Raw genomic sequence first — 21,461 nt, 5'->3', positions numbered from 1 at the left:
TTCTTATTAAGTTTTTGGGCACTCGTTCTTTTCTACCCCTCCCCAACACACTGCCAGTATGCTCTACACCTGACCTCTACACTTATTTGTTTAAGTAACAAATGCTCCACACAGTGAGCGAGTTGGCGATGCGCAGGTGTTTGTGCCTGCGTGGCTTTCGTCCTCAGGTGGCGGTAAGCGCCCTTGGCATTGATTTACGGAGTTGTGGCGTGCGCTTTTGCGCATCGAAGCCTCCTGGGATTCATTTGACTCAGCGTACGTCCGAGGGCCCGGTCAGCGATGACCCCAGGCGGGGTGCTGTGAGGAACAATATCGAGGAGTTGGTAAAGAATCTCTCAGAGGAGGACCAAAGATTAATTCTCAGCGCTCTGCAGGATCCAGAGGCGCAACCCAGTTCGAAGATGGGTGGCCCTGGAATAGGCACAAAAACAGGTGACATGGTTGCGGCGTTCACGTGTGGGCAGTGTGAACATCGTATGGTCAAGAGGTTTAGCAAACATGCTTACACAAAAGGTATTGTAATTGTTCAGTGTCCCTCTTGTGAAGTGCGACATCTACTCGCCGACAACCTTGGCTGGTTTGTGGATGGGGCCAAGAACGTTGAAGAAATGCTCCGCGAAAAAGGCGATTCTTTTATTCGTGTGGGTAATGATTATCAAGTTGAACCGACTAGTGTTGGGACTGAGCGCGACGGTAATAATAACTGAGTTTTCCTCCGTTTTCCCTTCCCACTCCCCTCTTTGGTTGTCAAACTACCCGGTGAGGATACCAGATTTCACTAAAGCTACCCTGTTGAGACACTTGCTGGTTTGTATCCCCCTCAACATTTTATGCCGCACTTATACACTTCTCGTTAGGTTTTGGGGATACCTGCATCACCTGTAGCATAGTAGGACGATACACGTATATCAACGAGAAGTGTCACAAAGATGAGTTACGAGATACAACCCATATTGAAGGGGACGAAACGCGACCCAGCAACGCGGAAGTACAACAGGGCAGCGGGAAAGGGTCCTTTTGGTGCCTTCCCCCCAGGCTACGCTCCCAAGCAGGAGAAGCCCAGCATCCCTATCGAGGGACCGGTAGCGGTGCAAGGTGTGCGCTTCGCGTATAAGGGAACCGTTCAGCGCACAGGTGGCACCACGACATCCTTGTATAAGGGTCGCCAACAACATGAGAGTGCAGTCGCCTTTACTACCAACGGTGCCGGTGACAGCAAGCCACCCAAAGCGGGTGCATTCAAGCGTCGATTGATACCACCCACTGAGTTCCGTCGGTACTATGATCGTGGAGACTTGCCGTTGTCTGTTGCTCATGGAAACCGCCCCACTATTGACTGGAAGGTAGATGTGGAAAGGCTTGATTATCACCATTATCTTCCTATATTCTTTGATGGGATTCGTGAGACGGAGGAGCCGTATATGTTTCTTGCGAGACAAGGGTGTTTGGATCTGCTAAAGCGTGGTGGTCCCAAGATACTCCCAACAATCCCTCAGCTGATTATTCCCATAAAAACTGCTTTAAACACGCGGCACCCGGAGATCATTTGCGCAACGCTTCGGATTCTTCAACAACTGATTGTCAGTGGTGATCTGATTGGTGAGGCCTTGGTTCCTTACTACCGTCAGATACTTCCTATGTTTAACCTCTTTAAGAGCCGCCACAAGAATCGAGCCCGTGGAGATGCCATTGATTTTGGACAAAGGAAGCGCGACGATGTCGGCGATTTGGTTATTGAGACACTTCAGCTGTTGGAGGTTCATGGTGGCGACGATGCGTATATCAACATCAAATATATGGTGCCGACGTATGAGAGCTGTATTTTCAGTTGAGCAGCGTGATGCCGGAGGAACGTCGAGAAGAAAGAATGAGAAAAGATGCGTTTTTTGAAGTTAGAAAAGAAAGCTCACCCCAACTATTGGTTGATTTGTATTCAAAGGCCCCATGATGTCCTCATGTAATTTAGATAAGCCTTTTGTTACATGCAGCTGAATACAGTGAAGAAAGCAGCGGATGAATTCCAGGAAGGGGGCGCTCTTCTTCATTTACACCAAGCAGATAATTTTGTTTTGTTTTGATAGAGTGGCTGCAAGGTGAAGCATACGGTGCTTACCACATAAACATGTACGATGTTCTCCATCAGGTGAAGGTATAGCCGTGTGCATATACGCAAGGTGTAATTGTGATCATTACCCTTGTATCTTCTTCACCCTTCCATTTACACCATTGTGTTTATATTTCTATCTAATTTATTCTGCCGTTCCTTTTATTACGCCTCCTTTGGTTACGTAAGTTGGTCGCTCCTTTCAGCGTATACCTCACGGCTGCTTTTTCATTGTGTTGGTTAGGCAAAAGGAGCATTAATGGAGGATTATTATTATTACGAAGACGACTATGGTGATGAAGAGGGTGAATCACAGGATTCAGCCCTTGGGGATGCCTACTCGACGGCCAAATCGCTGATGGGCACAAATCCCCTTCAGTGCGTTGCCGGTCTCCTCGCTGTGGAACGCGACGATAGCAGTGGTGGCAAGTGGACATTTAAGTCTCTCAAAGCGCTGGTGAAGGTAAGTAGGCAGATGAGCGCCTACGAGGATATGCTCCGGTACTACGAAAGAGTCTGCACATTCAACCACAAAGATGTGGACAAGGGTTCGTTGCAGAAGGCCATGACGAAGTTCATCGACGAATCACAGCGTGTCCCCGTGGATTACCTGGGTCGCGCACTCAGAACGACAGCGGAAGTCACGTCACGAGACCTCAAAGCATACAGTAGATTGTGGTTCAACGCAAAAGTGAAGTATGCAACTTTGCTGTTGGATGCAAACGATGTTGGGTCAGTCATCAGTGAAATAGAACCTGTTTTGGCGTGGTGCAAAGAGGAAGATCCACTTGGCTTTAAGAAGGGTAGTCAGTTGTTTTTTTGCTATGCGCTGTTGCTTCAAGCATACACAGTCGGAAGAGACTGGAAAAAAGTGCGCGACATGTTTTTTTCCACCATTTCCATAGTTAACACCATTGCTCCATCTCGAGTTGTGGGAAGTGTACTGGAGTGTGGTGGTAAGATGTACGTTTGCTACCGTGACTGGCAATCAGCTTTCCAGACGTTTTCTGCTGCCTTTAGGTACTACAATGAAGGCGGTGATCCCCGAAGGATTAACTGCCTAAAGTACCTTGTGCTGACATGTTTGCTTAGTGGCTCTGATGTTGATCTATTTGCCGCACCAGAGACGAGAGCGTATGAGGAAGTTGCTGAAATAGTACCCTTCTCAGGACTTGTGAAGGCTTATAGGAGGAATGACGTTCAACGATTCCTTAGTACTGCGGATCTAGTGCGTCAGTGCTTCACAGCAGAACCTGCTGTGCTTGTGTGTCTTGACCTGCTGCTTGATAACCTTAGACTGCGGGCCCTTGTTGCTTTCGCAGCTCCGTATGAACGGTTGTCCATGCAGCGGCTTCAGAGTGTGTTGCTTGTCGACAAGGATGAGGTGGATCGCCTATGCCTAAGAGCAGTGAGTGAGGGAGTGCTTCGTGCCAAACTTGACAACGAGAATGGTGTTGTTATTATGAACGGGGAGTCTGAAGTCGGGCCTGAGACGGAGAGGCTGCTAGCATTTGACCGGTGGGTCAATGCCCTCCATGAATTTAACAAAAGGTCATACAAGGACATAGAACGTAACCTTTGACCTGATTTACCTTTGTTTTTGTATCGTACTGTTTTGCCTTTAGGCAAAGGGTGTTGTGTGAAACGTGCATCAAAGGTGTTCGACGTTCACTGGGGGTTCGAATGGGAGCAGCGCACAACATTGGGGAGTGTTTCCTATAATATTATTTACCCGTTGCGCGTTTCTTCTCAACTTCCCATTTTTTCTAGCTCTCTCCTCATTCCTTTCCCGGTGCGAAGGACTTTCGTCTCTAGTTGGCGGCCCCTTTTTAGTACACGGTGTAATTAGAGACTGTAGACGTTGTGCGGTCGGCTTTTTCGTCAATTAGATTCCACTATGTGGAGTTAGCCATTTGTCGGTCGATATATAAACCTGCACGTGGAAATGTAACGCTTTCTTTACTTTTGTGTGTTGCCGTTACTGGTAAACACATTATTCGAAACTTTATTTGTCCAGACGGTAATAGAGGAATGGGTGACAACCCACCCATCAGAATTGAGGAATCAATGACGTGTTGCTGTTGCATCCCATTTGTGCTGTGTAAATGGACCGTAACATCTCTTTTGCCTAGCTACTTGAGCAGTCATAACCTCTTGTTGTGAGCAGAAACACTTGCGGGTAACACCGATCCGCCTCACACTGTGGCGTGCAATTATTAGTCACCGTCTCATCTCCGCCTTCTTTCTGGAGGAGCAGCAGCAGCAGAGAGAGAGAGAGAAAAGCAGGAGGCGGGAATTACTAAAGTTGCTTGGGTGATTTTTAGCTTTGGTGCCACTGTAGATCCGTTGTGTTGCTGCCTTTCTTCAGTTTCCGATGACATAACTGGAAGTACACTGCTGAACTTGTGCTGGCACGACTACCGTTTTCTTTGTTATTGTTGGAGGAGGGGAATGATCATAGGCTGTACCTCAGCTTTATCCTTTGGGAGTGGAGAGGGATAACAATATCTATCTTATCAGGGAGAATTGGTACCTGTGATTTTGTGGACTGTCACAGACTCTGCAGTCAAGTGTTCTTACTACTCTACTCGTGACAAATATCATGCTGGCAATGGCACTAGGCCCTTATGGTCGCTGCGAGCCCGTGTGAGTAGGTTCGTTTGTTTAAGTGCCTGAACGAACGTTGTTCGTTTGACTAAACAAATGTGCGTTGGTGGGTTTTCGATGCGTTTGTTAACAACGTGTCGTACACGAACAGCGACTGTTCAGTTGTTGTTGTTTTTGAGTGCTACAGACCCCCAGATTTTTGGTGTGGAGAGTCTCCTGGCAAGGTTTCTCACGCAGAGGAGGTCGGTCTCCGCTCCTCCCCATTTTTTCCCCCTCCTTTTCGCAGCTGATTGAACAAAGCACCGCTGTATTACGGCATTTTAGTGGGTAGCAAGTAGCCGCTATCCTTGCCCAACAATTTTAAAGTTTCATAGTGTTCTGGAAGAAAAAAAACATAGAAGGTGTTGGCACCAATAGCTATACAGAATGAAGTCTCGACAACCGACGAAGAATTGCATCAACATGCACGACATTGTTGCCCAGCCACTTGACGCGGTGGTGGGTGCCATCAACGCTACTTTACGGCGGCCAGAGGAACTTGACGATGCCGAGGTCCGCAGTATTTTCGAGGAAACTTCGTTTATTTTGCTACGGGCTGAAGAGGCGCTGATGGCCTCTGAGGAAGCTGCATTTCGTGCTCTCTTCACGCTTCTCAACAAGGGGTTTGCTCATAGCGCCGAGTCATTTGGCAAGGGCGTGGAGGTGTTTAGTTCCCAAGTCATGCTGCTGGAAGTGTTGGAAAGCATTTTTCATCGTGCCGTCAAGCTCCAAGTCTTCCCGCTGCAGGGCGAAGCCGTTGCAGCGCTGCTTTACACCGTTGGAAACTTGTGTGATGGTGATGGCACTAAAGATTCCTGTGGTCGCCTCTTTATTGGTGGGCTGGCAAACATCCTTGTCCACATGTACAGCCAGGATGTTGAAGAAGCACACCAGCACTTTGTCACGCAACGCGCTGCTGTAGGTGCGATGATTAAATTGATGAAGAGGTCCCCACGGAATAGGAAACTCATCACTTCGTGGGACTTTTTGGCGAATTGCTGTGCTTTGAGCGTCGACCCCTTCTTCCAATTGCAGTGTATTGAGTTGTTGTATCGTGTTTCCCGCTCTAACAAATCGATATTTAAGCAAATGAAGAGTCGCCTTTCGACTGAGGTTATAGAGAAACTCGCCTCCTTGACAAACAGTGCAACATTGATATCTGATATGATGGGCGTGCTTGCGGTCATAAACCGTGACCGAGAGAGTCTTCTGGTGTTTCCTTTGGGAGCTTGTGAAGTGGCTGGTGTGGACTTAAACGGCTCGATGACGTGCTACTTCGCACCGCACTATTTTGTGCTTATATCCTCCGATGCCGTTACGGAGAGTACCATTCCTTATTCATCCATTCGGTCCGCGAAGTTTGTGGAACCCAGCGGTGTCGCTATCCGTGTTCACGAATTTCCTGCAAGTTTGGTGGCAGGGTTATCTAGAAAAACTCCAAAAGGCGATACACTAACGCTCCGTGTGAGCAGGGAACAACTCCAACGATTTAAGAGCTCGTCGATTCATTCATGGATTACCGCTGCTATGAAAACTAGAGAAGGTGCACACCAGACCCCCGTTGGTGCACCCGGGGCCGGCAACAATGAACGCTGGAGCTCTGGTGTGACTCCAGTGGCATCGGACCATCCCCAGGACGGCAGCGGTCGTAAGAGATATCGAGAAGAATCCGTACAATCAGCAGGAAGCGGTAAGCCTGGCACAACTTCCGACTTGAAAAATGTTGGGTCTTCGGAGGGACCGACAAGCGGTATCATGAAACATTCGGCTGAAGCGGTGAAGTTGATGAGCGAGGTATTCCCCCAGAAGGTAACTTCAATTATGTCTGAATCGATAAATAAGATCCAGGAAGCAGTCGACGGTGCACGTGTAACGACCGATGGATACCGCAGTCACGTCAAGTCGGCTGTCGAGGGGGCCATTCAACTCGTGGAGGATTCCCTTATGGCATCGCATTCAAAGGCTGCGGCAGCGGTGGAGAAACTAAACCACGAGCTGCAGGAACGAAAAGCAACCGATACCGCCTTTCATCAGCGGATCGCGTGCATAGAGATTGCCGCGCAGCAGGCCTTGGAGGAAAGTAGAGAGAGTGAGGTGAGGTCGCTCGATTCGATAAAAAAGGAATTCGAGCAGCATGCAGCGAAGTATGCGGCAGCACTCGATGATGAACTTATACGACTGTCGAACCCGGTGAGTACCCTTTTTAACATTTTTAATTCCGAGGGTAACCAAAGCATTTGTTAGACTGCCAATTCGTATTTACTGGCATGTTTTACTCCGACTTGTCCTTCCACGCTTGTATATAAATCACTTCTCGCGTGTATGCGGCAAACCATGGATCGTTCGTTGCCATGGCTGAGTAATGACGTAAACAGTAGTGAGCGTGCATGAAGCAATCGTTCGCATGTACATGGGTCGATACTGCAAGATAGTTGTTTGGCATGGCTCCCTCATCTTCGTTCCCGTGTCCCTTTCCCCTTCCCCGCGTTATATTCTGCAGGGGAAGATATAAGAAAAAAGTTTTTTTAAAAAGGCATTAATACCACAGTCATGGCTTGGATAACTGATGCTGCCGTTTCGCAGTTCCCATTGGCCACGGTCCTGAAGCAGCAGGGAGCTCTTCCCACATCCAACATGTTTACCGCTCTCCCCGAAAACCGAGTGCTTCGCATCTTTCAGCTCAATGCACTGACGACACAGGAGGAGGTTGTAGAGATCCTTCGTGGTTATCTGTTAGACATATTCAACATAGGAGCTCTTCAATCATACCGTTATGTTTACCAGGACGAGTTTAGCTTTCTTCTCGACGTCATTCTCTTTTTCGGGTCGACTTGGAGGTGCGGTCAGTCCGTGGGAGATCGTATGCAGAACCTTGTTTTACGCAATGAGATCAAAGCACTGGAATCTGGGCAGAGCGACGCTGTACAGCTGGTCCATTCACTCGTGCCAAGCCGCGCTCGTCTTCTTTTGTATGGGGTACTTAATCTCTTCGTACCTTATTTATTCCGAAAACTGCAGCGGCGGGCCTTGGAGGAAGGTTGGGAAGACGGGGGCGCAGGCGTTGTTAAGCGTAAATTGGCCAAACTACTGAAGGCTGTATCCGTTTCGTGGATGATCATCTCCCTGCTACACACCCTGCACTTCCTTGCTACAGCGCAGTATCGCACGCCTGTGGAGAGAATGCTTTCACTTCGGCTAGTATACGGTAGCCAGGATACTCGGAGGTTTACGAACCTTATCTACTTGAACCAACACATATTTTGGCAGATATGGAGTTCTTTCATAAGTGTGCTCAATATCGGCCGATACACCTCAAGAGTAACTCGGTTTCTGCAAGCTTTCACAGCGAAGCCGGGAAATCCCTCTTTGACCGATAATGCATGTTCTGCATGCCACAATAAGCCAACACTCCCACAACGATCAAACTGCGGGCACTTGTATTGCTATTACTGCATCAAGAGTCGCCTGTTAGGTCCTGGCTCCGCAAAGTCGTTTAGATGCTTGCGTTGCGGAACGGTTGTAAGCACAACCACCCCATGGGCACAGTGATCTATATGCAGTGGATAAGATGATGGTTGGGCAGGACGGGGATGGAGGAGTAGTGCTAAACGGACTGAAGCAACATCAAACGCTGGAAGGGGAGGAGCGTGTAAATTTAAGTGTGTGTTCATGCGTATGAACTCTGTCATTCCAACTTCTTCCGACTCCGCGTGTGTGTTTGCTGAGGTGGTATTGCGCGTAATCCCGCAGTTCGGTGTTGAATATCCTTTTCTTTTACTTTGATCTATGCAAAGGCAGAACCACAGGCTTCTCCGGCTTGAATGTAGTAGGCAACTTGCGAGCGCTTACTCGCTTTTTTGAATTTCTCAAATAAAGTGACCAGCCCTCTATGGTCCATCTGCCCCTTTGTTTTTCTCACCGTCCGCATCTTTGGTTATTATTAATTTTTTTTTTGCGTTTTGTTGCCCTCCATCCTCGCTCCCGAATTACTCTTTGGAGTATCGTAGACTTTCTCCCTTCAACATATGGATCCGGCGGTAGGGGTCTTCTCCCCTTTCCACAGCGTCCTTGACGGGAAGAATAGCCGGATAAACCAAGCATTGGAGCTGGCGACAAAGGTGACCGTAAAAGAGGAACCGGACACTGAGAACGGCGGTGGCAAGGCAGCGATCATCAAGACACCGAAAGAAAATGGATCAAACCCCAACGGAACGTTGTGTGGCGGCTGCGAAAAGGTTTACACAACGAAAAAAATCCCTAAAGGGGGGACTTACCTTTGCAAACAGTGTGGGGAGAGGTACATTTCCAAATCTGCCGCCGGTCATTTCCCACCAAACACGCTGAAGTGCTGTCCTGCTAGTGTTACGGAGGGTACCGACGGTGTTGTACGTTGTTGCGCATGCCACAGCTGGTACCATTGTGCGTGCTTGGGTATAGTTGATAAAACGCTCAAAGAGTATATCTCGTTGTCTACTACTAAGTGGTATTGCATGGAACCCGCTTGCTGTGAAAAGGTTCTGTGCGAGAAATTGAAGCGGAAACGGTAGAAAAAGATTAACAGGGGGGGATACCGACCCGAACTGTGGTCACCCCCAGCGTTTCCAAGTCGATTTTATTCTTTTGTTGGTTGATCTATTTGTGGGGAAAGCGCTCCGAAGTTGCGTGAAGACCCGTCAACCCCCGCTGCTATCCGGTGTGGTGTGTGGTTTGTATCCTCCCTTTTTTTATCAACGTTCCTCTGTCTTTGCTTTATTTAGCACAAGTAACGTCAACAGAGCAAGGCGATTAGTGCACGCGTGATCATTCGCCATGATTCACTTCGTCTTACTATGCTATCTCCTTTTCCCGCACGTACACCCGCAAGCCGCACCACTTCTCGAAGCGCTGGATCATCCGCTGTACTTCAGATCCAGCATGATGGCACAAAAAACAGATATTATAAATGGCAGTGTAATGAAGAAGCTGTTGGATTGGTACGTGGTCCGCGAGGCAAGTGAGTTGGGCTTTCGTGTTGCTACACTATTACAGACTGAAAACATGACACACTCAGAGCATGCAGAACCTTCCCTTGTTGCTCTTGGCCATGTAGTCACACGATGTAAACCCGTTTCAATGCCATCGTCTGCACCTGACGCTGCTTCTGTTGCATTACAGACATCACCTAGAACTATAAGGTTCTTTTATATCTGCAGCGGGTGGTCCTCCGCAACTCTTCGTGCCGTGGTTGCCCACTGGCGGGAAGGGACACTGGAGACAGTGGTGGACGAACCAGTCCTTTCGCTTGGTGCAGCGCGGGGGTGGCATTTGCCTATCAGCGTCCCAGATACGCCTCAACATTTGCTCTACGTTCTTGCGGCCGATGGGAAAACAACGGCAGTGCTGATCGAGGCCGATGAGTCTCCCACAAGTGCACAACCCACTCGCATAACGACCCTACGCTTACCTCAGAAGTCGGCCGCGGGCGACACAAGATTAGTGTCATCTTGTTACCTGCCGAGCGTTGGGCTCAGTGGTCTCGTGCACCATTCAGAGACAGATGGACACTCGCACTTTGAACTGCACCGTGTCTTTTCCTCTGCACAGTCAGCAGAATTGCTACTGGAAACATCAACGAACATCTTTACTGAACTCAGCGTGGAAGAGCGGCTTCACTGCAGCCTCTCGTCCCGCGTCACTTTCACTGACTGTAGCCTCACCTTCTCCAATGAGGCGGTGTCTCGTGTGGACGTAACGGTTACCGCCCTTGTTGAGTCTCCAGTCGGAAGCGGTGGACACACAGTCGATGAGTGGATTTTGTGTGGCAAAATAACACTTTCAGGAAACGCTGTGGTAAAAGAAAGTGGACTAAGAATTCAAGTGGCTCCTTTGCGCCGAGAGCGATTTACACCTGCGCGAACGACTCTTGAGCACGTTGCGCGCTTGGGATCGAACGGAAGTATCACGGGCCACATGAGGCGCTGTATTTTTTACCACGCTGGCGGTGCCGCCAGAGCTGAAGGTGGCGGTGAGGAGGTCGTGAATTGTAGCAGTGCCACAACCCACTTCCGCAGCGGTCGCCGCGGTGTTTCCAAGAGCTGCGTGGCGTTGCGGGTGTGGTGGAGACAAGAAGAGACCATCAATGGATATTTGTGCAATAAATTTGGTCTCTCCACCACCGAATTAAGCTCCGTTTTCTTTGTACTATTCACATCATTATGCGGTCTCCAACTTACCGCTTATTTTTTTTGTTCAACCTAGAGGCGGTTCTCTCTTAAGAGCATGAGGTCCTCGGTTTTGATCCCGTACAATATCCTAGTTTGTTTGTTGTTATTGTTCGTTTGTTTGTTTTACGTTTGTCTGTTCTGTTTGCTGTCTATTTTGTATAATTTTTACTATATTGTGCCACTTTCATTTTTGTTATCTTTCTCTCCCACGTACCTCCCCTCTCCCTACTCCCATGGAGCGGTGCACCGCATTTTGTGTGAATTTATCACATATGTTCGCTCCCACAGGTACATGTTCATCTGCGTATATTTTTCTTCCTTTTCCCTCGCCTTTGTACTTCGTGGAGCGAGTTAAGGATGAACAACAAGGCACCGGGCACGCCGCCCCGTCCGGAAGGGTATGAAACGGCGGGAGGTGCTGCAACAAATGAAAATTTTTTCCACCCCAAACGTAAGATGACGAAAAGCATTCAGCGAGCGGGGTTCCGCTCTGCGCGGCGCCTAATGGTGTGCTTTTCGGTAGTCATCGGAACAATTGTTATAGCGCCTTCGTACTTGGGACCATTTTATGTAAACTACGTGGCCGGTAAGAACTGGTTAGAGCGGGCGAGCAAGTCCATTTGGACCCGACGTAACGAGAAGGATTACGACCTCTACATGACGCAGCGCAAGAATGGGTGGTGGGAGTATTTAGGACTCAAACACTACAACATTGGGGGTGAAACTAATGTTGGCGAGATCCAGACATACCGAAGCAAATAAAACCATGAAGCCAGCATATGGAGGGAATCAGGGGAAAGCAGGTTTTGCTGTGCGGGTGCAAGTACCTATTTAGTCGTTGGTTCTAGCGTACGTAGTTGTTTCTTTTTATATATATATATATATATTATTTTTGAATTTAGTTTGTTTCATGTCAAGTTTCCCCTCCCTTTTCCCTTTTTTTTTCCTTTTGATCACATTTCAGCCTTTATACATGGTTTGTTGTCTGGCTCATAGAAGGCGTGTGTGGAGCTCTTGGCGTACCACAAATGGACTACCATTAGGCAGACAACAATCTGCTTTGGCTTTACCGGAAGCCGAACAATTGAAGGGCTTATTGTTGTTTGCGAAGTTTGGGGGACACCACACTCGATTTGCATGTGTTTCTTTTTTTTTTCTTTTACCTTTTAGCGCTTGACCTTTGGCTTATATAGCCCCCACTTTCCCCGTTATAATGTTGCGGACCTTCATCATCCTCTTTGCCTTTTTATAGCATAGCAAACGCATATGGAAAAAAATGCGCATGGGCTACTAGCCGATGCAGATTCACCGAAGGCCCATCGGCACATACGCAATACATTGAAAGTGAACAAATTGAGTAGTGCGCTTATGTTTATGGCAGTTGTTACGCCCGTAATGGTTTTGGTTTCGTTTTACAGCGCAAAGCTTGAAGCAGTGCGGGAAAAGTGGGTGGATCCGTATGAGTTGCCACCCGGCTTTAATCCCAAAACGGGAAGGTTTATGTCTGACAGTAAACCTCAAGGGGTAACGGAGCCGCCGGCGCCACTTCTGCTGCGGGGCGCTGTGCCAGGGGCAACACGGCAATGAGGCAATTAAATCATAACTAATAAGAGACACCGGCTGAATGTCAAAACAAAAAAATTCCAATCGGAACATGTACATTTGGGGCTTTTCCGCCTGAAGAATATGTGAGCGTTCGACACCCACGAGTTTGTTTTGTCTTTTTGTGTGTTTTGATTTGCTTGACAGGACGGATGGCACGCGTTTGTCGTCAGCTGGGCATGCAATGGTGTATATTAGTGTCATATCTTGGGTATTTTATCCTAGTTTAGCCTCTTTTATTTGTGTTGGTGTCCGACTAAACTGCATGCCACAAAATTGTCTTGAATTTTTTTTTCACCTTTTTTTTTCTTTTTTGTTCTGTGTTTTCGTAATACTCAAGACCATTGGGAGCTTTTTGTACCTCTAAAAAAAAAAAAGCTCACCCGACGCCATTTGATTCATATCCCACTCCTAGTGGTGGCATCGGCACAGAACTTTGTTTGTTTTGTTATTTTCTTTGTATTTAGTGGCTGGCACATATCGTTTGTGTTTGGAAGCCCACGTAGCTGAATGTGATACGGCCCTTCATGAAAATATTACGCGATGTTTACAGGCAAACCTTCCCAAAGAAATTGCGATTCGACAAGTCTTCCCGAATTCTTTACGCCCAGATATATGTGATAGCGAGGCGCCACAAGCATCGGAAATACATACCGAAGGAGGATATCGAAGACGTCCTTAACAATTACACAACGCTACCGGGATCCCCATGGTTACAGCTTCCGATAATCCGACATGTTTTGCTGATACGACAGATAAATGGGATCCGTGGCTTCTTTGGGAAACGCTCTTGGCTTCTCAACCGGGCTGTGGAAGAGGAGTTTAACAAAATTGTGCGGTGGATGAATGCGCAGGAGCAGTTAGTATTGAGGACGGGAGCGGGTAGATGCGCTGCAAATCTTGTGCTCCGAGAAAAGTTTGTAAAGGAGGTACTGGACGTTTTTCACGTAGCCACGGCTTACCAACGTATGGTGCGTGTTGGGGCCCTTTTGATTGTTATACTTTTACTTCTTCTTATCGTTATGGTAAATGTGGATCGTTTCGTGTACGTATACCTGGTACACTGGTCGGGCATGTGTCGCACGGAGGTGATGGAGTGGTTCCGTGAGATAACTGAGCAGCACGCCGTAGCGGAGGTGCCTCCGGCGTATCGAAGTTTGTTGCCACCTCCCTGTGTGATGCGTGTCGCTGAGGATGGCCGGGTAAAGTATGAATTAAAAATAGCTGAACTTGTTTCTAAGGATGAGAATATCATTGTTCTTGCGGTCCCCTGCCCACAGGTTGGGACAAAGTCGTTTTTTGCTGCACTGGGAAAGACGGTGGGGCTATGCGATGCTGTTCTCATGGAGGGGGTATCATTTGAGTATATTGATCGTATTGCCCCTGCATCCCTGTTTCCCCTGCGTGATGACACATTCCCCGCCCTTGGTGTGCATCATCGCTTTCTCGACATTCTTCGTGACTCGCGTGAGCCACCGTTTTTGTACCCTGCGGGCACAGAATTGAGCTGGTCGGCTTACTTGCAGCACCTTCTAATTCCATTTGAAGTCAAGTGTATTTATTGGCCCACATTCTCCTCTGCGTCAAAAGGGGAGGCGCGGGTGGGTTGGGGTCGATTGAGGGAGCTCATTGAAAAAGTAACTGTGGAACAAGAACGAGCACAATTAGGAGAGGATAAGAAAGAGCTGAAGCCGTATGTTATTTGCTTACCGTGGACAGTGAACCAGATAGTTAATCTGGAGGCTAGCTTAGTTAAATTGGGGTTTCGCGTGAGAAGGGTGTTTCCATTGGAGTGGATCGACCGCGACCACATGGGCGAGCATTTCTGTAATTATTACAGCCTTGTTGGGGAATGAATCACATCTAAACTTCTTTTTGTTAATAAGGGAAGGAAGCACACCCTTCAAACGAGCAGAGGTCCCCGTGCATGTGTACGAGGTGCCGGTGCCGTTGTGTGCTTAGGTGTGTGTGTGTGTGTTTGAGGACATTTTTGAAGTTCTAAAGTGCGTCACTCACATCTCCCTCACTCCATTTTTGTGTTTGAATATGTTTTTTCAAACGGCTATGTTGTATTTTGTTTGTTGATTGTAGTGCATGGTCTTACCATAACCCTTTTGCCTTTAATGTTAGCCTTGTAGTGCAAAAGAATCATCGTCGGATGAGATTTGGAAAATAGAACAACAACTTCAACGTTTCTGTGGCGCTATAGTGTAGGGTCTCATGCTCAGCTTTCTTTCCCCCAAACGTGCTGGCGCCATCCGAGTTTGGCGCAATGGTGCGTTTTGTGTGGGACCCAACTATATTTTCGCAGCTTCATGTTTTCTTTCCATTATCGCTGTGTCTACTGCTTCTATCGCGCTTAACAATATGCTGATGTTACGAATTTTGTGTGGTACCTCAGCCTTTCTGTCTCTAGGATTCATGTGGCTCTGCTCCACATCAGATCCGGGAATTTGCCCATGGCGTACTCGTGAGGAAATGGAGCGCGATACAAAGAATGGGGTGTCAAAAGGAAAGGATGCGGAACTCGTTACGTTTATTAATAAAAATGGTGAGGAAGAAAGCGCCTTGCTGCGTTGCAAATGGTGCTATACCTGTAATCAGTTTCGGCCTCTACGTGCAGTTCACTGTAGTTACTGCGGCGTTTGCATCTTACGACGCGATCATCATTGTCCTTGGGTTGGTACATGCGTAGGGGAGCGCAACTACCGCTTCTATTGGTTCTTTTTGTGGTCTGTGACCTGCCTTTCCTTAACAGTTTTAGTCAGTGGGGTTTGGGGGATCGCAATTCGGGTTGCGCGACTCTGTGGCACCGTGTTCTGCACCGAGAAGAGCATGTTTGTTTCAGCATTTGGGGAAACGCACTACATTGAACCAACAATTTCATTAGTTGCTCTCATTTCGTGCGCTTTTGTAGCACCATTGGCGGTGTACCATGCGATGCTGGTAACAAAGAACATGACCACTGGCGAGGAACTGAACTGTGATGGCGTTTCGGTGCACTACTTCAGCCGTGGTGGGTGTGTGGCTAACGTAAAAGCCTCACTTTGTTCTCCTATCCCACCGTCGATTTTCCAGGAAGGTGTTAGCAGTTTAACGCCACTCGCTACGGCCGTCGTGATGGTTGAAGAGGCGGAGGTGTGATCCATTTTTTCCTTAGGCTGCCCACTAGATGTCAGACGTGTATCTACACACGTCATATGCCCTGCCGAAACCACTGATTTGGGCCTGCGCTTGTTTATCCGTTGAGGGCTTTGCTTCAAGAAACCCAACAGTCGACGACTTCCGTTCCTCGTAACCATGGTTATGGACGGACCTGTCGATTTTTATTTAGTTTTGCTGGTCTTGCACACCCCTCTCTTTTCCATTTTCCGGTTTTGCCCCCCCCCCTCAACAACCTATTTTTACTTTTACCTTTGATGCCACACAAACACACACACGCCTCATCTGCCTATTGAATTGGCTCTTTACATCTTTTTTCTTTCATTCCTTTCACTTGTTGTCTTTGGATTAATATTCTTGTGTATGTTACACTTTGGAGAGGTGTTTGTGATTTCAATACAACAAAAAATATATATACATATCAATAAATAAAGGAGAACAAAGGAAGTAGAAGTGTATCACATATTTTACAGTGTGTAAGGGAACTCGGCCAGAGTGTTGTGGCTTTAATAACGTGGCGCACACATCTGAAAAATGCGACCGGCCACTGCACCGTACCTTCTGCGCTCGTTGTACAAGGATGATCACATCATCAGCACGCATCTGAATCGGCAAATCACAAATATAGTCACTGCTCTCTTCGGCGCACACACCACCAATTGCTACGATGCGCAACTCTGTTACTTAGCAAAGGGGATTTATGTGGCGTTTGCGCTGCTGCGTGGGCAGACGTTGGGACAAGAATTCTGTGACCTCTTACCAGTGACGGGTAGTAACCCACCTCGGCTGGTCGGCATGCGGAGAAAGCTGCTTCTCGCAACATTTCTCGCTTTGGAACCAGCGGTAGTTTTTCAATTTGCAGTGCGTTTATTCCCCCGGCTCCCACCACACGATGTCGTATCGAATGTGAGCAAATGTACTTTGATGATGTTGATGCTGCTTGAAACATACGGTACTCTTGCCCACCGTTTCCTCAGAGTGCGTTATCTCAGCCTTGTGCCTTCGGGTGCCCTTCAAAATGGTGAAGGTGCCCCCCGTACATATCTTAAACTAGGATTTGTGTTAATGCTCGAGCTGTTGATTCGGCTCTGGCGGGCTGTGGCAGAATGGCGGGGGAATCGTGGCGCGGGTGAACAAAATGAGCAGGGCGGAGCTGCAGGTCGCGGAGAGGATGATTCAGACACGGCGGATGAGCATGCGTCAGTGTCTGGTAAATGCATGCTTTGTCTTGGGAACCGTAAGCAGCCCACGGCAACTCTCTGCGGCCATATTTTCTGCTGGCGCTGCCTTTCAGAGTGGATTAAGTCGAACACACAGGGAGCCATTTGTCCTTTTTGCAGACGGCGAATAACAGTAAACTCGTTAGTCCCGCTCTATTTCTATGTGGCGAAGGAGCCCCCGGTTGCGGATGGCGACAGCGGTGCGTCGTAGACTGACGGCAGAGGAGGAAGAAGTGGCAGGTGCAGGTGGTACGCAAGGGTCCACCTCCGCGTCTTTTCCCTGCATATATATATATATATATATATATGTGTGTGTGTGTGTGTGTATCCCTCACTTCCATCCCTTTGTTTGTCGGTTACAGTAATTGACCGTACATTTCTCACACGGCGTACACGTTCTTTGTATGTGTATGTACGGGATTGTCACTTGTTCCTTTCCAAACTGAATACAGTACCGATTGTCATAAGCTCCCTTGCTCTTTACTTTCCTTTGTGCCTTATCAATTCACCCGCGTGATAACAATTACAATAATATTAAGTAAGAAAAAGAAAAGCGTGTGTAAAAACTTTTTTTTTCGTTGCCAGTTTCGTAGCATTCGAATTTGTTCAAAGCTCAAATGGCTGGTGCAAAGGAAGTGCAGTCCGTGCACCCTTTCACACGGTGGGTTGCGGGGCTCTCATCACCCATGTCTTTAACAGATCAGCGTGCTGCGGCAACGAGGATCAGCCACCTTATGCTCACTACCGTTTTTGTCGCGACAGTGTTCGGTTACTTCGTTGGAAACGTTCACACGGCATTTTTTGCTGTAGCGGCGGCGTGCGGAGTGTCGCTTATTGTCTGGGGCCCAAATTGGTACCAAAACGAAGATCCGGATCAGCGGTGGTGCGATGAAAACGAAGTGAAGAAATATTACGAAACGCTGGAACAATTGCGTGACGAGGCGAAGCAGAAAATAATTGACGAGTTCGAGTCAAAAGGAGAGAAAAAGCGAAATTGAAGGAGGGACCTTGGCGTTATGCGAACCCACGACTTATGCATGGAAACGAGCTGTAAGTGAGGTTGTAAAGATGATGCTTTCATTTTATCTAATGAGTGAACTTGCCCGTGCGCTAAGCTTCCCTATTGTCATTATTATTATTATTATTAGATTCCGCCCCTTCATCCCCACGCCTTTCTTTGGAGGAAGGGGGAAGGGTGCCACGCAACTAAAGGCTCCTCTTTCTTCTCTGTTCCTTCCTTTTCTTTGCTTTACGCTACCCTTCGGTCCCTTATTTTTTTCAACTTCTCATCGTGGTCCAAGCAGCGATATAGTTGGAGCGGACCAGCTGAGATTCAAAAAGGAAAAAAGAGAGAGGGAAGTGAGTTCATGAAACGATGCAACAGTGAGTCTGAAACTGAGTTCGATTCTTTAAAGAGTGAGAACCCGCTCCTTCATTCACCGTCTCTGAAGAGCTGGAACATAATGAAAAACACTCCCGTTGTGCCTCCTTTTTCCTCTGCCATGACTATGGCAATGAAGGAACATTGCGGTGCCTCAACCGCAACCTCTGCAGCCAATGAACGGCAATATAAGGAACTAAACGTAGATTTCAACGATAAGTATTTCGGGGAAGTGACTCGTTCAGGTTCCATTGAGGTGCCTCATGGAAACGGGAGGCTGTTTTCGGGGGAGGGGAAACATTTTTATGAAGGTGGTTTCGTTAACCGCTGCCGTGACGGGTACGGTGTGCTGAATACGGAGCGATATGCATTATGGTGTAAGTGGAAAATGAACCGTCCCGACCTCACGAGTCAGTCCCGTGTTGATTACCGTGATGGCACAAGGTACAACGGTTTTTTGTCCGCTCATCAAAATAACAGTGCGGCCGCAAATATTCCCTCCTCCTTGCGGTGCCGTTTGTCGAAGTTTTCCATTTGGGTTCACAGCCTGACTTTAGTGCGTGAACGTTGGGGAGAAATTGTCCATAGCGGGGGTGACCGTTACTTTGGTCAATGGGACAACGACATGCCGTCGGGTTTCGGTTGTTATGTGACAAAATATGGCGACCGCTATATTGGATTGTTTCAACGAGGTAGGTTCCATGACACTGGCACGCTTTTTGTGCACGCATGCAGGTGGGGAAATAGGGCTAGTAAAATTCCCGATGGTGTGGGCTTTTTGTATCAGCAGGAACAGGTGGAAAATCAACACGTCGAGGCTGCGGAGGCGGCTAAACAGAGAATAGAGGATCGTTTTAAAAATACTTTCACCGAATCCTGCGGTTGTAGCGGCGCGGACTATGAAATAAGTGGTCACAAGCGCCAGGGACCACCACGGGGTTGGGATGGCGTTATATTTGACGGTGTGTGGGAAATGGGCCGTTTCCTGGGCGAGGGACATGTGACGCTTCCATGTGGATCTCGCATAACAGCTGAGTGGAAGAATCTCTTCTCCCCCACGCAAGGGCGTGTGTTCATGGCATCCTCCAACGACAATAAAGCGAGTGGTCGGCAAGATATGGATACGCGCGGTTGGTTCCAATGCTTTCATTGGGAATCGCTGCTCTCAGGACTCACTGACGAGTCAAAGGAGCAGAAATATGCCGCGTGTGCTTCTTTCCGTGAGCGACTGGGTCTCGCAACCACGGAAGAGGAGGAGCAGGTGGTTCTTGCCGACTTCTGCAGCAATGAGGATGCAATAAGAAACGCCCTAAAAGTTTTTCAACGTTGCTTTTACTTTCTTCATGGGTCGTGTGGGAGCAGCAGTGAAATAGGATCTGGCTGGGGGTCGAACCCACTCGGTTGGTGTTATGTACGTAACTCATACGGCGGCTGTATCCACAACATAAAGGGGCGACGGATAACGGCATGTGATGTGGACCTTGCGCTTACCGACATTATTTCATTTGTCCGCTCAACAGAGCGGTGGGTAGTGGAAATGTTAGGCGACTCTTCATTGTCGAGTCCAAGTTCGCATTTATTCGTCATGCGGAAGCTACTTGACTTAACGCTTCGCAGCGTCTACAATGTGTTGTTCAACCTTTATGTTCATGCGTATGATGTGGAGGACATTGCGCTTACTCAGGCGTTGGAAAGAGTGCGTGAACATACCACACTTGACGACCTCGGAGTGAGTTTCGCGCGGCAGCAAAGTTCGGAAGAGCTCTTCGACCCGTACGCCGACGCTGTCAACCGGATTGAGCGTCTAGCCCGTGGTGTGTGGACGTATGGAAGCAAACTCAAGATTCTTGCACAGTGGTCTATGGAAATTGACCTTTCCACACGTCTGGCACGTGTAACTCTTGATGATGGGCCTCTGGCACTGTTGCCCAAAAGGAATGCGCAACCAGCGTCTGGCTCCGCTGACGATCTTATTCCCATTCACCAATTTGTGTTGATGAAAGCAAAAGTGGACCACTTATACGTGCACACGAAGTTGCTGGTGGACCTTAGTAGTGAGGACGTGTTCATGGAGTTTACGTCGCAGGAGAACTTCTTTGTTATCACGTTTCAGGCATGTACCATGATATTATCGAAGTTTCACCCCCTGCTTCGTGATGAGTCACATGTGTTAGCACCACCTTCTCTGTTTGAGGAACGGCTGCGTTCTGGCGTGCATTCTATTAGACGACTAGCCGAAACATTTATTGCTCAGCTGTTGAAGTCGCATGGTGTATTTGAGGGGGAGGAATCGCGGGAATTCTCTGCTGAGGAATTTGGGGCTGTGGCTCTTGGCTACATCAAGGCGTGGTTAGCTGAAGCCGTTGACATGGCAGCGACGCACGGGGGCACCGCAGTTGCCAGTGGAAGTGATCAAATCCTTCCCGTAGCTGAATTATTGCAAATGGAGGAGACTCGTCAGTTGGCCCTTCTGAGCGAGCCGAACTTTCCGCGAGTGTTGGCACTTTTCTGTTGGCTTGCAGTTGCAAACGTCCTCTCGGTGCTTCACATTCACCTTGGTGTAATGGCGGCAAATGGTGATGACTTGCTAAATGTCGATACCGACCCGGCTAAGCTTCTAGACGACTATGTTGCATGGCGCAACGTATGTGGTGGAGATGTTTCATCCCTCGTATTGCTCTTGGGCAAAGGTGCACCACGGCCTCTTTTCCTACGGCGAGCTGCGGCATTTATTGCATCTATTTTATAAGTTGAAGACGCGTATGTGTGTGATGCCGGCAACATTTGAATCCTGGGCAAGAGGGTGGGTGTGGGAGGGGGGGATGGGCTTTTCAGCATGGTGCTTAACGTGTCGACAAAAAATTTGAAAAAAAAAGAGGCAAATGTGCGTTGCTGGGCTGCTACGCTGGTTGCAGTTGCCTTCTCTATTTTTCGCCTACGGTTGCTTACTTTTCGGATAACAATCACATTCCAAAACATGTGGTTCACAATCGCCACACAAATCTCTCTTTATGTTTTTTGCTTTTACTTTTTCTCTCAGTGTTTTTTTTTTCAGGGTAGTGGCGTGAATACGCTTGAAAAAAAAAGGAGGAGGGTGTGCGGTTTTACGGTTCAATCGCTCAATCCCTTGTTGTTTTTTGCAT

General features: G+C 48.1%; 13 protein-coding genes and 1 pseudogene across 14 annotated transcripts; all 14 read left to right on the top strand.

Moving 5' to 3' along the window:
• Positions 1-101: 101 nt before the first annotated feature.
• TEOVI_000221600 (DNL zinc finger, putative) lies at positions 102-707 on the top strand (the record flags this gene model as incomplete). The annotated part of the gene is made up of 1 exon (XM_067225314.1): positions 102-707. One exon carries the CDS (start codon positions 102-104, stop codon positions 705-707), a length of 606 nt encoding a protein of 201 aa, XP_067081415.1.
• Positions 708-929: 222 nt separating this feature from the next.
• TEOVI_000221500 (PACRGA) lies at positions 930-1,832 on the top strand (the record flags this gene model as incomplete). The annotated part of the gene is made up of 1 exon (XM_067225313.1): positions 930-1,832. The coding sequence occupies one exon, from the start codon at positions 930-932 to the stop codon at positions 1,830-1,832; it is 903 nt and encodes a 300-aa protein (XP_067081414.1).
• A 531-nt stretch (positions 1,833-2,363) lies between these two features.
• Positions 2,364-3,686, top strand: TEOVI_000221400 (COP9 signalosome complex subunit 2, putative; the record flags this gene model as incomplete). Its single annotated transcript, XM_067225312.1, has 1 exon — positions 2,364-3,686. One exon carries the CDS (start codon positions 2,364-2,366, stop codon positions 3,684-3,686), a length of 1,323 nt encoding a protein of 440 aa, XP_067081413.1.
• Positions 3,687-5,137: 1,451 nt separating this feature from the next.
• On the top strand, positions 5,138-6,994 carry TEOVI_000221300 (kinetoplastid kinetochore protein 17; the record flags this gene model as incomplete). The annotated part of the gene is made up of 1 exon (XM_067225311.1): positions 5,138-6,994. One exon carries the CDS (start codon positions 5,138-5,140, stop codon positions 6,992-6,994), a length of 1,857 nt encoding a protein of 618 aa, XP_067081412.1.
• A 306-nt stretch (positions 6,995-7,300) lies between these two features.
• TEOVI_000221200:pseudogene lies at positions 7,301-8,429 on the top strand (annotated as a pseudogene). Its single transcript is given in 2 exon segments — positions 7,301-8,284; positions 8,286-8,429. Coding segments are annotated over 2 exon segments (1,128 nt in total).
• A 346-nt stretch (positions 8,430-8,775) lies between these two features.
• On the top strand, positions 8,776-9,297 carry TEOVI_000221100 (uncharacterized protein; the record flags this gene model as incomplete). Its single annotated transcript, XM_067225310.1, has 1 exon — positions 8,776-9,297. One exon carries the CDS (start codon positions 8,776-8,778, stop codon positions 9,295-9,297), a length of 522 nt encoding a protein of 173 aa, XP_067081411.1.
• A 262-nt stretch (positions 9,298-9,559) lies between these two features.
• TEOVI_000221000 (uncharacterized protein) lies at positions 9,560-10,987 on the top strand (the record flags this gene model as incomplete). The annotated part of the gene is made up of 1 exon (XM_067225309.1): positions 9,560-10,987. One exon carries the CDS (start codon positions 9,560-9,562, stop codon positions 10,985-10,987), a length of 1,428 nt encoding a protein of 475 aa, XP_067081410.1.
• Positions 10,988-11,310: 323 nt separating this feature from the next.
• TEOVI_000220900 (uncharacterized protein) lies at positions 11,311-11,715 on the top strand (the record flags this gene model as incomplete). Its single annotated transcript, XM_067225308.1, has 1 exon — positions 11,311-11,715. One exon carries the CDS (start codon positions 11,311-11,313, stop codon positions 11,713-11,715), a length of 405 nt encoding a protein of 134 aa, XP_067081409.1.
• Positions 11,716-12,219: 504 nt separating this feature from the next.
• On the top strand, positions 12,220-12,540 carry TEOVI_000220800 (uncharacterized protein; the record flags this gene model as incomplete). Its single annotated transcript, XM_067225307.1, has 1 exon — positions 12,220-12,540. One exon carries the CDS (start codon positions 12,220-12,222, stop codon positions 12,538-12,540), a length of 321 nt encoding a protein of 106 aa, XP_067081408.1.
• A 542-nt stretch (positions 12,541-13,082) lies between these two features.
• TEOVI_000220700 (uncharacterized protein) lies at positions 13,083-14,411 on the top strand (the record flags this gene model as incomplete). Its single annotated transcript, XM_067225306.1, has 1 exon — positions 13,083-14,411. The coding sequence occupies one exon, from the start codon at positions 13,083-13,085 to the stop codon at positions 14,409-14,411; it is 1,329 nt and encodes a 442-aa protein (XP_067081407.1).
• Positions 14,412-14,775: 364 nt separating this feature from the next.
• Positions 14,776-15,699, top strand: TEOVI_000220600 (palmitoyl acyltransferase 10, putative; the record flags this gene model as incomplete). Its single annotated transcript, XM_067225305.1, has 1 exon — positions 14,776-15,699. The coding sequence occupies one exon, from the start codon at positions 14,776-14,778 to the stop codon at positions 15,697-15,699; it is 924 nt and encodes a 307-aa protein (XP_067081406.1).
• A 552-nt stretch (positions 15,700-16,251) lies between these two features.
• On the top strand, positions 16,252-17,148 carry TEOVI_000220500 (peroxisome assembly protein, putative; the record flags this gene model as incomplete). Its single annotated transcript, XM_067225304.1, has 1 exon — positions 16,252-17,148. One exon carries the CDS (start codon positions 16,252-16,254, stop codon positions 17,146-17,148), a length of 897 nt encoding a protein of 298 aa, XP_067081405.1.
• A 406-nt stretch (positions 17,149-17,554) lies between these two features.
• TEOVI_000220400 (Microsomal signal peptidase 12 kDa subunit (SPC12), putative) lies at positions 17,555-17,935 on the top strand (the record flags this gene model as incomplete). The annotated part of the gene is made up of 1 exon (XM_067225303.1): positions 17,555-17,935. One exon carries the CDS (start codon positions 17,555-17,557, stop codon positions 17,933-17,935), a length of 381 nt encoding a protein of 126 aa, XP_067081404.1.
• Positions 17,936-18,304: 369 nt separating this feature from the next.
• On the top strand, positions 18,305-21,067 carry TEOVI_000220300 (Vacuolar sorting protein 9 (VPS9) domain containing protein, putative; the record flags this gene model as incomplete). The annotated part of the gene is made up of 1 exon (XM_067225302.1): positions 18,305-21,067. One exon carries the CDS (start codon positions 18,305-18,307, stop codon positions 21,065-21,067), a length of 2,763 nt encoding a protein of 920 aa, XP_067081403.1.
• Between the last annotated feature and the right edge of the window lie 394 nt (positions 21,068-21,461).

The sequence above is a fragment of the Trypanosoma equiperdum genome (assembly GCF_001457755.1).
Source record: "Trypanosoma equiperdum strain OVI genome assembly, contig: ctg_531, whole genome shotgun sequence".
In the NCBI taxonomy this organism is placed as follows: Eukaryota; Euglenozoa; class Kinetoplastea; order Trypanosomatida; family Trypanosomatidae; genus Trypanosoma; species Trypanosoma equiperdum.
The sequence above is the reverse complement of the archived record's forward strand: the minus strand, read 5'-3'. Positions and strand labels throughout refer to the sequence as shown.